This window comes from Cydia pomonella, chromosome 24, assembly GCF_033807575.1.
Source record: "Cydia pomonella isolate Wapato2018A chromosome 24, ilCydPomo1, whole genome shotgun sequence".
Classification (NCBI taxonomy): Eukaryota; Metazoa; Arthropoda; class Insecta; order Lepidoptera; family Tortricidae; genus Cydia; species Cydia pomonella.
Genome location: NC_084726.1, coordinates 2,187,460 through 2,201,908, shown reverse-complemented (window position 1 = coordinate 2,201,908; position 14,449 = coordinate 2,187,460). Strand labels below are relative to the sequence as shown.

At 36.3% G+C, this 14,449-nt stretch overlaps 1 protein-coding gene across 3 annotated transcripts in view; it reads right to left on the bottom strand.

Moving 5' to 3' along the window:
- The window catches only part of LOC133531036 (irregular chiasm C-roughest protein-like), a 216,689-nt gene that overhangs the window by 66,572 nt on the left and 135,668 nt on the right, over positions 1 to 14,449 (bottom strand). For all 3 annotated transcript variants that reach the window (XM_061869123.1, XM_061869121.1, XM_061869122.1), the window contains exons 5-6: positions 1,944 to 2,095; positions 247 to 338 (exon numbers count right to left, since the gene is read on the bottom strand). In XM_061869123.1, coding sequence (XP_061725107.1) covers positions 247 to 338; positions 1,944 to 2,095 — 244 coding nt within the window. The remainder of the gene's footprint in view (positions 1 to 246; positions 339 to 1,943; positions 2,096 to 14,449) is intronic.

The window sequence follows — 14,449 nt, the reverse complement described above, 5'->3', positions numbered from 1 at the left end:
ATAGCTGATATTTCCCTAACCGGAAGAGAGAACTTCATAAGATTATACTCTGGTTTCCCTTAAAAAAAACGATTTCCAGACCACTTAGCATGACTTGCGTTGTCGTGCGCGAGTAGGTACATAATTATATCAAGCGTGACTTCAAGTCGCGTGTGACAGCGCAAGTCATGCTAAGTGGTCAGATATTTCTGGTATTTCACTCACCGAAAGAGAGAAATCCATAAGAGTATTATGACAATCACTAACCTGGCTATATGCCTGCTCCCATCTGTCATCTGTTCTGTAGTATACGTCACCCCCTGCACGATCACGCCCCCGTCGTGGTCCACCCACGTTATCTAAGGAAATATCCCAGTTATAAATATATCTCATTAACCGGACTTAACGCTATTATGATTCGTAGAACAAAATAGTTATAATTAGAGATTTTTATGCTCATAATTAGAGATAAAAATAGGTGAAAACAACTCAAACAAGATATATTTTCATTTCATACAAAAAAAAATACGGGTGTCTCTATTATTTTTCTTTGACTTACAATGTTTTACTAAATTCCAAAATTGGCAAAGCAACCCAAAAAATCAAATTCAATAAATTATTGATATTTTAGTAAAGTTGAGGCATTTTTTACAAGGTTCGGAACAATGAAAATGCAAATGGTAGATTGAGCTAGTTATATAACTTTTTTGTGAAATTCACATTTTATACACTCGTAGTTATTAACGTTTTCATCGAAAATTTACTGCCCCGATACATTAGAGACGCCATGCCAAAAAAAGCATTAAAAAATTATAGCTGATTTCTATTAAAAAAAAAAAAAAATTGTGACATTTGGATAAAATTTAGCTAGTTTCTGGTCCCTTTTGAAATCGGCCATTACCTCAGCAGCAGACTTCCCGTGAGCCGAAACAGACTCCAAATTCACTTCTATATCTTCAAGTGCTAATAACGTACAACCTTGGAGTATCTTCGGTGGCTTGAGTACTAGACTACTTACCTCAGCAGCAGACTTCCCGCTAATCGAAACACATTCTAGATTAACTTTTCTATCTTCAAGCGCTATTAATGTAGAACTATGGAATATCTTCGGTGGCTCAGGCCCCGACTAGCTACTTTACCTTAGAAGCAGGCTTCCCGACAGTTGAAACACATTCTAGATTCACTTCTCTATCTTCAAGCGCTAGTCATATAGAACCTTGGAGTATGTTCAGCAGCTCGGGCGTGACTAGTTTACCTCAGCAGTAGGCTTCCCACCAGTTGAAACACACTCCAAATTGACTTCCCTATCTTCAACCGCTAGTAATGAAGGACCTTGCAATATCTTTGGTGGCTAAGGTACTAGGACTACTTTACCTCAGCAGCAAGCTTCCCACTAGTTGAAACACACTCCAAATTGACTTCCCTGTCTTCAACCGCTAGTAACGTAGAACCTTGGAGTAGCTTCGGCGGCTCAGGCCCCGACTAGCTACTTTACCTTAGAAGCAGGCTTCCCGACAGTGAAACACATTCTAGATTCACTTCTCTATCAAGCGCTAGTAATATAGAACCTTGGAGTATGTTCGGTGGCTCGGGCGAGACTATTTTACCTCAGCAACAGGCTTCCCGCCAGTTGAAATACACTCCAAATTGAATTCCCTATCTTCAACCGCTAGTAATGAAGGACCTTGCAATATCTTTGATGGCTAAGGTACTAGGACTACTTTACCTCAGCAGCAGGCATTCTACCAGTTGAAACACACTCCAAATTGACTTCCCTGTCTTCAACCGCTAGTAATGAAGGACCTTGAAATATATTTGGTGGCTAAGGTACCAGGACTACTTTACCTCAGCAGCAGGCATCCCACCAGTTGAAACACACTCCAAATTGACTTCCCTGTCTTCAACCGCTAGTAATGAAGGACCTTGCAATATATTTGGTGGCTAAGGTACTAGGACTACTTTACCTCAGCAGCAGGCTTCCCGCCAGTTGAAACACACTCCAAATTGACTTCCCTGTCTTCAACCGCTAGTAACGTAGAACCTTGGAGTATCTTCGGTGGCTCAGGCGGGACTAGAACCACCAGCCGGGCGTATCGTGATCTTATTGGTGGTTCTCCTGTGAACAGATATTTTTATTCGTAACTTCTAAACAACTTTAAGTACTTACAATACTATAAATAGATTATAAAATGAAATAGACATCATATACTAAAACTAGAAGAGACGGAGGCCGTATTCGCACGTCTTTAGCTATCGCGTAATTCGCGGATAACCCCGTAACGAGGTGGTTTCGAGGTATATGGCGAGATAGCTGAAGCTCAATAAAATTACCTTTATGAAATGAAAAAAAAATACATAAACAAGCTCCAGTCAAAACCTTAGAGGGTGAAAATTGGAATGATCTAATCAAATCACATAGGCGCGATTGTCATATCTTCCGTCGCAACTTTCACGCGGCGCGCCATATCTTTTGTTTCCTTCTAATTTCCTAGCTTTACATCTCCTCTTAAGCCAATCATACTGCACATTAGGTGTGTTTGGGTGATTTTCAGAACCATCCGACATAATTATTATCATTGTTTTTTTTTTATACTACGTCGGTGGCAAACAAGCATACGGCCCGCCTGATGGTAAGCGGTAACCTTAACCTATGGACGCCACACGCCACCGATCCTAACACCCCGCACCCTCGTTGAGTTCTGGCAACCTTACTCAACGGCAGGAACACAACACTGAGTAGGAACGCAACATCATCAATTATTTCCGAATTACCCGAATATACCTACATACATAACACTATTTTTGCAAAGGGAAAATTAATTGTCCACCAGCATACTGCAAATGGCAATGCCAATACTTAATTTAATTTTATACCGCCATTACTTTCCATACAATTTTAAGACCAAAATAACAATAAAACTGAATACATTTCCCGTTCATATATCCCGCAGATAGTTTCTGACGATAATATAAACTGTCCAAGCGGCATTCTTATTTTTTTATATTAATATAATATAATCGCTCACGCTGATCAGTGCACGCAAAAAGCATTGAGAGGCAACCAGACCTATATTTAGACCCTTGGACCTTGGGCCCGGGTATGTCCTTAAACTACGTCGAAAAGAGAGGTATGTACACTGTGAATGTCATGTCGCTTTGTGTAGCAGGGCACAGCACAGCGGATGTCATTCCAGATCTAGAGCAGAGCCCAACTGGGGAAGTACCTCCACCTTACAGAAAACCGCAGCCAAATAACACAAGACCCATTGTGTTGTGTTCCTGCCGTAAGGTAGGCCGTAAGGTAGGTAGGGGTAAGTAGGGTTACCAGCTCAACGAGGGTGCGGAGTGTTAGGGTCGACAACGCGCATGTAACTTCTCTGGAGTTGCAGGCGTACATAGGATACCGAGACTGCTTACCATTAGGCGGGCCGTATGCTTGTTTGCCGTCGACGTAGTATAAAAAAAATACCACAGCTTTGTCCTTGTGTTTGATATTTTAGTAGATTTAGTGTAACTAATTACTTACGGCCCGATTCGAAGAATGAGATACGATAACGATACGTTCTGGTTTAGATATGTTCTCATTTAGACATCGATTGTATGTCGTATAATTAACAGTAGCAGCTCGATTTGGACAACCAATGTTACTTTGACGTTAGAAATATCGTAGATAGATCGTATTGGGATCACAGCGGAATCGAAATAAACGTCAATATTGACATATCGTTTAGTTATCGATCTTTTAAAGATCTTTCCGAGATCTTAAACGTGTTTTAATTATTCTTCGAATCGGGCCGATAAGCTTCTTAAATTTTGTCAGCCATTGCCTCTTCAACCTTCATACGGAAAAGTGGCGACCCGATCAACGACGACAACGTAAGCAAAGACTTTTAAGCGAACCGAGTCCTACGAGCAATGTGTCACGCCCACTGTTATTTTAGTCTGACCACTCTCTAACCTGAGACCCATTTCTCGAACGGCATTAGTCAAAAATTATTAGAGTGTTGAGTTTGACCCATATGACTTGACAGTTCGTGTACTTATAATATTATTAATCTAATACCGTTCGAGAAATGGGTCCTTATTCGTGGACTAATATTATCAGTCTAATACCATTCGAGAAATGGGCTCCAGTTCGTGGACTAATATTATCAGTCTAATACCGTTCGGGAAATGGGCTCCAGTTCGTGGACTAATATTATCAGTCTAATACCGTTCGGGAAATGGGCTCCAGTTCGTGGACTAATATTATCAGTCTAATACCGTTCGGGAAATGGGCTCCAGTTCGTGGACTAATATTATCAGTCTAATACCGTTCGGGAAATGGGCTCCAGTTCGTGGACTAATATTATCAGTCTAATACCGTTCGGGAAATGGGCCCCTGTATCAACAACCTTGGTAAAATCAGTACATTGCTCCAATTATTTCGCGTCCGAATCCGTTTTTCACCGATTTTGTTTACCGTTATTTTCCCGATGGAAATTGGGAATTTTAAAGCAGCTTTATTGGAATAATGGGCATTTAATTAATTTATCACCTGACTGTGAAATAATAAAGGCTTTTACGGTATGTCGTAAAGGGAAATATGATAAGCTTTAATAAGTATGAATAATAATTAGTAATTACTGATGTGTGTGTTGGTTAGAGGAAAAAGGTTCATAAGGCTGTTAGTTTTATCAAACAAGGAGACCAATTCAAACTAACATTTTGGCATAATCATAATATCAAAGAGAATTTGAAATAGAGGTGTATTGTCAAAGAAAACTTTGTAGCCACGTAAATTTAGTACCATCTTTCGACACATGATTAAAACTTTTAGAACGCCATTTGACTTTTATCGTTATTTTTAGACTGATATGTGTTAAATTTGTTAAATATAGAAAAGTGGCGTCATATAATAGATCAAAGACCAAAGGTATGGCCGTGACGTTCCGAGCGATGGCGCCATAACCTCTAGGTTGTGCCCGGTATGATAGTGTATGGAGATAAAGGTCAAACATTTTTTTTTTCTACTTTTTCCTTATCTGAACACGATACCGAATATGCTCTTAAACGGATCTAAACAATTTTTTTTACACCTTGTATAAATTAAGAATAACAAATTTAACTATAAATTGTACATACAGATGTCAATAACACTGAAAAAATCAACGATGATCAACTCTGGTTAACGTGGGCCACGAACCCACATCTTTGGATTGCCGGTCCAACGCGTTACCAATTGCACCAGCTGACGATCCGTCATTCACCGCGAATTTAACCATTGCATGTGACAACGTCACTAGCGACATCTGCACTTTAAGTTTTACATTGTAATGTGGTACGTTCCACAATAAAAAAAGTAAATATTTACATTTAACTATTTAAACTTCCATGGGGCAGAAAATGTGGTTAAATGTTTTGTTATATACACAGATAAAGCCAAAGGCAGACCCTAGTTTCATCATAAACAAACCTTCTGTCAATATATTATTTACAATGCGGTCCGAAAGCACTTACCCCTAAACTTATAGTTTTGCAGTAAACCTCTATAATCCAATCTTTAATCCTCCCTCAAATATAGTAGCCATTATCTGTAACTACCCATGAGTAATCAGGGGTTCAAAACTCGTATAGAACTTATATTGGTGTTAGGGTCTATTTCACAATGTACATGAAAGTATTGGATAGCTAATTAACTAATAAATTAACTGTTAGATAAAACTACCTTAAGTTGTAAAGGTATTTTATACAATCGTGATATAACAGAGCTTCTCAGTCGAGTTCTGTGTTTAGGCAACGAAGCTTGCTGAGTTGCCTAAGTAAGGTACGAGATTGAAAAGCTTGTTTATATAACTATTGTATACAATACTTTATCTACATTATCATTGGCCTTTGAGTCTATTGCAGACTATTCAAACAGTGTTGTGATTCCAATTCTGTAGTGTTAAATTTTTCGATTAATTCTTGTTTTTTTTTACTTTAAACGACTAGCTCGACGGCAAGGCAAGGCGAGGCAAGGAGAGGGGGGACGAGGGGGGGGCGACGAGGGGGAGCGAGGGGGGGGGTTAGGGTTGGCAACGCGCATGTAACTCCTCTGGAGTTGCAGTCAACATTTTTTTATTATCTTAATACTATTAGCAGCAAATAAAATAAGCTTTGTATGGTATACTCATACCTAACCAATGAATTTTACATGAAGACTATGCATTTTAATATTTTGCATATTATATTTCAGTACGTCATTAACGAAGGCAAAGTTAGTTATGATATTTTTAGAACCGTTCACTTACTACATACGATAGACTCCGTATTTGAGGACTCTGGTACGGTGAAGGAATTTAATTTCAATACCATTCCGTACCTAGTCACAGTGTGAATAGTAGTGTGTAGTGTGTAGTGTGAAGTTTCCAAGTGACATTCATATTGATTTTCACTGTGATTAGGTATAAAATGGTTCAGAAATTAATTCCTTTGACTGTGAGCTGCGAAATCGCATGAAGAAATTGACGTGGTTTGGCCGTTATTTGCGTGGATTTTGCGTGGTTTTAATGGTACGGAACACTTCGTGCGCGAGTCCGACTCGCACTTGGCCGGTGTTACTCCATCTGTACTCTGTATCTTTAGGTATTTAAATAAAAGTAAACAAAATCTACCCTCAAATGATTCCTTAAGCCAGTTGAGGATATATAAAAACATATATTACATGATCAAATAATGTAGGTTAAAGTCAGGTCGTTGATTGCAGATCCAGGCGGTTTTGTATTTGCTTGGTTAACCAATAAATGTTATAACTACCCGAAAATGTACGAATTGTTTGTTAACTTTTATTTAAATACCTAAAGATACAGAGTATAGGCAGCAAGTGATCTGCGTCCATACATTTCCGTAGTTTTGCATAAAAGCAAAACTAAATGAGTCATAACTCCCGGCGGCCTGTAAAAGTTAACCCGTCCGTTTTAAACGTATTTCAGGCGAGTACCTACTGCTCGCGTATTCCATGGTAAGCGGGATTGATTCGAGCTCCACAGCACACCAGCGTAATATGACCTAAATATTAAATCTTCTTGTTCCTCGCGTTGTCCCGGCATTTTGCCACAGTTCATGGGAGGCTTCGAACAAATAAATTCGTACAAATAATTGTCTGATTAAGATAATAAAAAATACAGCATTAACTTGGACCAAAACTACCAAATCCACGATCTATTTAATGATTTTTTAACCCTCCATCTACGCTCCGAAATCTAAAAAAAAATCTGTAGACGTTTTCCTGCTTACAGTAAAAGAAAACTTTATATGACAATTTCTTTTTTAAATCATCTAATCTTTCGATTCCAATAGGTCTCTACGACACTCGAGTAATTACATATTTAGCTTCACCGGTTCCCCTGCTATTACGAGTATTTAGCTTTCAATAAACGTATTCTATCGACTATCGTCATCTTGGCTAGACTCCCTGTTCTTTTTACAAGCTTTTGTTTAATTTTCAATGTATATTATGTACAAGGGTCGTACAAAAAGTGCGGATGACGTCAAACCACTTATAGGATGATTTCAAATAGTATTTTTGATTTTCATAAACAATTATCACTTATCATTTATCAACCTCTTTATTAAACGATATCGCCACTTGAAATAAGTAAGTACGTTTTTGACTGACACATTGTCAATCAGATGAACGATAAATTGACTTCGTTATTGTTTAGGTATTGTATCTTCACGATTATATTTAGCTAAAATTTATATTTACTAATGTAACGCTCGCTCTAAAATGTCATCTTTACTCGAATATTGTGGCAATTTTTCGTTTTTGGAGGTACGTGACAAACACGTATACTTACTGCTCTTGCTGTAATCAAGATATACCAACGAAGGTAAGCAATATTAAAAGACATTTGGAGACAACCAAACATAAAATAATTGATAATAATAATAATTATACCTTATGGTAACAAGTTTCGTGAAATTTATTTTATTCACTACATCACCCTACCACCTGTATTATTAATTCCATGGATTTATTTACGATTATTTTGTTACTTCATTAATACTACTTTGTTACTACATGTCACACGGAAGTTTAAATACCAACTCAAACATCATCCTGTGTGCAAGATTACGTCATTTTTACGTCATCCGCACTTTTTGTCCGACCCCTGATTATGTATAACTGTTTGTACGGGTCCTCGTAAGTTAAATTTGATCCATTTACAGGTTTCCGATGAAGCTGAAAATTTTCATGCATAATTATGTACAATCGAGCTGATCTGATGATGGAGATAGGAGTTGACCATATATATTCTGTGATAAAACAACGCAATCTAATGGTGTTTGGGGTTTTTAGAATTTGTTCGATGAGTTAGTTGCCTGTGTAAAGAAAAGTACAGTCAGCGATAAAAGCTTGTACCAAAAATGAAATTTTTGCCAAAAACTTATATCTAGAACTTTGGAGTTCTGACCAACTCTAATTTAAACTCGCCCATGCTCTCTAAGTCGGAATCACATTAGTTTTAACCAGCTTTCGGATTTTTCCTTTGAAGTCAGTTTTAGTTGTGTTTGTCGGATATGTTTAGGCCTTTGCGTGGGAATATTATGTTTACGAAGTGTTTCATGGACTTTTTGAAGGGTTTTTGGGGCTCTCGGTAAAGCCTAAGTCAAAGTTTGGGATAAACCTACATACGGGCGAATCGTCACGTTTATAGATACGGTAAACGCTAAATGGTGGTTCATCACAGGCCTTTGCTTCTATTGCAGACGATTTATGCATTGCTGTCGCCCATTTCTCGAACGGTATTTGCCTAATATTATTATGGTCATAATTATTATTTAATGCTATTAGTTTATATAAATATGATGTATGTATAATTAGATCTTCCAGTTTTATACGACTTGACATTTTGTAGACTAATAATATTAGTCTGATACCGTTCGAGAAATATTATTCTAATACCGTTCGAGAAATATTAGTCTAATATCGTTCGAGAAATGTACCTGTGTAGACAACGGGTTTGGTGACTAGGCCGATACGTGAGCGGCACGACCTCCCACATTTTTGGCAGATAAAGCTCTGCCACCTGACGTTCCAGTCTCGGTTTATTTGCCGTGAGCTGGTTGGTTGGTTGGTGTGAAATGGTGGTTAACGTTATCATAAATTAGGTTTGTTAAAAAATGTTTGCCAGTATTTTTAAATTCAATAATAAGGATTTTATAGTTAATATTATATACCTGTAAAAATACTCGCACTAGATTTATTATTTATTAGGTTTAACAGGATATTTTGATTTAACCGACAACCTTGAGTCACTTATAGACCGTGTTATTCACGAGGATGGTTCGTATTGTATCATACCATTAAAGGTTATATTTGCCAAATTAGCGCGTCATCGTGAATGACACGATCTATACTTGAGTTCAAAAGTAAAATAAATTCAAGGCAGGGTAAATATATATAAAAAACCGGCCAAGTGCGAGTCGGACTCGCGCACCGACGGTTCCGTACAAACCTGTGGGTATATATTATTATATGATGTAGCTAAAAATTTACGGTTTTCGCATTTTTTCCTTTATCTGTGCTATATGACGTTGCTTCGTACCAAATTTCAAGATTCTGAGTTCACGGGAAGTACCCTGTAGGTTTTGTTCCCTTGCGAGTGACGAAAATTTGCGGAAAATTGCGGCATAAACGGCTGTATCTTTTGATTGTGTTGGCTTAGAAGTTTCATTTTTTCACAGGTCTAAAGGACAGTAGACCTGAGTATTTGATATAAATTTCAGCTTGATACCTCCACACGTTCCTGAGAAAAAGGGTCTTGACATACAGACAGACGGACGGACGGACAACAAATAAGGGTTCCGTTTTTTTCCTTTCGAAGTACGTATCCCTAAAAAAAACTAGTTCGGAATTGTATTTTCATTGATTATGTGTTATTTTAATTGTGTTATGTTTCATTCCAATGTGTAATTTTTTTTTGCCCTTCAAACATTTAAATATTTAATCTGTCATTGTTTTTAATAGAAATTTAATGAATATTCAATCAATTCTAGCGTAAGCTCAATTTAATTTAAGCCATTATAAATGCTAAACGAATTGACATTGTATTTCATTAATGATTTCATCGTAAGATGTTTTTGTTCATTTTATTTATTTAACCTTTATTGCACAAAAGAAGACCTTACAAGTACATTAGGCGAACTTAATAACATGAGGCATTCTCTACCAGTCAACCTTTAGGCAAAGCAGATTATATTTTGTTGTTGTGGTACTTCAACAACAACAACAAAATATAATAACATACTAGACATACATACATATACATACTTATAATACGTATAATATATACATAAATAACGACAAAATATGTTAACACACAATGTGTAATCAATAGGTACTAATAAATTATATCTATATATCTAAGAAAGTTAAGTGTTTTTTATTCAAATTATACACGCATGCATGTATTGGCATTAGCTGTCAAAGTTACAGGTGTATAAAATAAATATCACTTATTAATTTAATATATTAATATATAAAAAAGAAAGAAAAATTATGCCAAAAATGTCTTAAATCATTTTGGAAAAGAGCTGATATTCTTCAAACTGCTGGATCAATTTTTATCAAACATAGCTAAGAATCACCGCAAGGAAACTCGCTTTCAGGTAAAAAACCGCATCTAAATCGATATATCCGTTTCAAAGCTCTGTGCCACAGACAGGCGTCAAACTTATAACACCTTTCTTATTAAGTAGGGGGTTAAAAACAATATAAATAACCGCCATGTGGGATGTTTATTCGACGATAATTGTCCCGATAGTCGTTTCAGCGAACGATGTCATCTTTAGCGAAGAGTTTCGACCAACACCTTGAGAGACTCGCTGGTTGGATCAAGGGTCAGATGCAGAAGGCGGTGATCTTGGACACGGCGCGGATAGTCCGGCGGTTCCTCTCTCTGCGGCCCTGACCACCGGCAGCTTGGGCCCTGCTGCTGGTGGCACACTAGGTTAGGTTTTTTATGTGTTTATATCCTTTGTATTTTTTTTTTATATATTTTAGTTTTATATACATACTAAGAAACAAGATAAATAAAGGAAACATAAATAATACAACAGTTAATTTACGTAACACCATAGAATCAATTAACTCAAGACTAATTATTTCTTGCCTACTTAAGTACCATTTAGCAATTCATCCGATATTAATTGGACGTTATAATTATATAATCCTTCCCTATTGACCTTCAACAAGGAGTTTTGGCCGAAGGGTGTCAAGTTTCGGCGGTTCCGAGGCCGGCTCCCTTACACTGCGGAGTTGCGTAATGCATCGCAACCATAATGTTTATAGTTTTAAGAAAGGAAGAAAGAAAGAAAGAAAGAAAGAAAGAAAGAAAGAAAGAAAGAAAGAAAGAAAGAAAGAAAGAAAGAAAGAAAGAAAGAAAGAAAGAAAGAAAGAAAGAAAGAAAGAAAGAAAGAAAGAAAGAAAGAAAGAAAGAAAGAAAGAAAGAAAGAAAGAAAGAAAGAAAGAAAGAAAGAAAGAAAGAAAGAAAGAAAGAAAGAAAGAAAGAAAGAAAGAAAGAAAGAAAGAAAGAAAGAAAGAAAGAAAGAAAGAAAGAAAGAAAGAAAGAAAGAAAGAAAGAAAGAAAGAAAGAAAGAAAGAAAGAAAGAAAGAAAGAAAGAAAGAAAGAAAGAAAGAAAGAAAGAAAGAAAGAAAGAAAGAAAGAAAAGAAAGAAAGAAATAAAGAAAGAAAGAAATAAAGAAAGAAAGAAAGAAAGAAAGAAAGAAAGAAAGAAAGAAAGAAAGAAAGAAAGAAAGAAAGAAAGAAAGAAAGAAAGAAAGAAAGAAAGGAAAGAAAGAAAGAAAGAAAGAAAGAAAGAAAGAAAGAAAGAAAGAAAGAAAGAAAGAAGAAAGAAAGAAAGAAAGAAAGAAAGAAAGAAAGAAAGAAAGAAAGAAAGAAAGAAAGAAAGAAAGAAAGAAAGAAAGAAAGAAAGAAAGAAAGAAAGAAAGAAAGAAAGAAAGAAAGAAAGAAAGAAAGAAAGAAAGAAAGAAAGAAAGAAAGAAAGAAAGAAAGAAAGAAAGAAAGAAAGAAAGAAAGAAAGAAAGAAAGAAAGAAAGAAAGAAAGAAAGAAAGAAAGAAAGAAAGAAAAAAACAATAGATAGAATTATGTACACATTAAAATCCGAAAATTACGCATTTGGGTCCAGCAATGTGTGCAGTAGGGAAAAGACCCTGTCTCAGCATATTGGTGCTATTCGCAAACGAGGCATATTGCAACGCTGTTATTCTGCCAAGTCCTTGAGGAGTGACATATAAATATTAATAAATAGGTTTTTATAGTAATATAAATAGGTACTCAAAAAAAACTAATAATTTATAGTAAATGAATAGTTATTGAAAATTAAATTAAAATATTAAATATTCATGCCAATAACAATTTATACCTCTAAAATAATTACAATAATTAATTAATGTGCAGCGGGTCCAGATTTAATTTGAAAGTCTAAAAGAACTTCACGCAGTTTACGTTTAAGATATATTGTTATAATATGTATGTTACTTTTAATGTACTTGTTTATGCGCCACCAGTTGCCTGGAATAATGATTTTAATTTCATTTCATATATTCCGTACACGAGTTCAAGATTAATATAAACCGTCCTAAAAACTCAATATTATACTCGCTAATAATCGTAGTAGTTGCGAATCGATTTAAACCCTCTAAAGGACAGTAAACTCCTGAAGCATATGCCACTAAAGTGTAGTTTGGAAGTTGCCTTAAATCCGTAACAGTTGGCCCAAATATTGGGGTTTCGCACACCCATACTATAGAGGATATGACGTACAGTAGGTTAGACAAAAAAGTTGATACGGTTAGGTCGAACCTGTTGTACCTTGAAATTACGACCCATGCGCCATGATGAGCTCAACGAGGGGTGGGAGGGGGTTAGGGTCGGCAACGCGCATGTAACTGAATGGAGTTGCAGGCATACATAGGCTACGGATACTACTTACCATCAGGCGGGCCGTATGCTTGTTTGCCACCGACGTAGTATAAAAAAAAAAACCGGTGTCAGAGTGGTTCAGGCATCTGTCCCGTAAACGGAGGACGCTGGTTCAATTCCAGCCCTGGGCAATAAGAGGCCTTGGACATTTGTATTCTTTGTATATGACATTTATTTCGTTTACTGTTTCAGACTATTTTCTGCGCGTAGACGGACGTTTCGGCAGTACGAGTTTATACACCGTGTTTTTTTTTTCGTTAACTTCAATTGTTCATCCCTAAGCTTAAATTAAGTAACTCTATTTCGGGGATAATCAATAATTAATTTTTATCTTATTAGACTCTTACGAGCGTGTACACTTGCCTTAGGGCCTGTTTACATATTGATTAGTGTTCAGTACGAGTTCATACATTTGCTCCTAAACGTATATCTCGGACGATTGATGTTGGAAATGACATTGATATGTCACAGTTTTCAATTGTTTGGTTGAGTTAAATGTAATGCTCGTGTTACAACAACGCTATATCCAACATTTAATTACTTTTTATAAAAAAGAAAATTATTAAAAATTGCAACAAAAAAATATGTTTTTTGCAAATTAACTATGCCATTTAGTTTCCTTAAACATATTTACCGTTACCCCGAAGTTAACGGAATTCAATAAAAACACGGTGTATTTCTCTACATTTGGTTTTCAAAAGCTTACACGCGCGTTACTTTTCCATATATTTCGTTATTACAAACCGTTTACGTTGGTAAACCTTAATTATATAAATAAAAAATACATTTGGTCTATACGATATTACACGCGCGTACGCGTACGCTCGTATAAAACGCTGGTCTGAAGCCGCCCTAAACGCTGACGCTCAGGAGATGCTATATAATGTACCCCACATGCTATATAATGTACCCCACATGCTATATAATGTACCCCACATGCTGTATAATCTCTCCGATTGAGACCACAGCCGCACTGCTGCTGCCGTATTGCAGTAGTGTGAAACGGACGATGTCTTTGTAAAATGTCCCATTGAGTATTTCTGTAGAGGTTAGAACGTTTAATTTCTTAACAGGTAACTGCTACAGTTGCATCGATATGTTCTAAATACACGCATAATACAGTGAGTATCTACGTCATTACACTCAAATTTCGGGAACGGTTCTAAAAATATTGCTAAATACCGATTTATTTCGGTTTTACTTCGAACTTTCATAAGAACGCGAACGTTTTAAGACTTTGTTGTAAAAAACATTTTTTTTTAAAGTTACAGTTATACAAATAGCGTTTACATTTTATGAACAAATACATACAAAAAATACTCATATAACATATTTTCCTTCTTTTGGTCTCAGAAATGCGTGGTTAAAATCTGTCAGGAATTTTCACACCCGTCCTACTGGCACATTCACTATTCCCTAATCTATTTAAGATACCAGTTATAATATTTTACTGGACACGCTTTTAGTTCGGATTCGGATTTAACATAGAAACGAAATT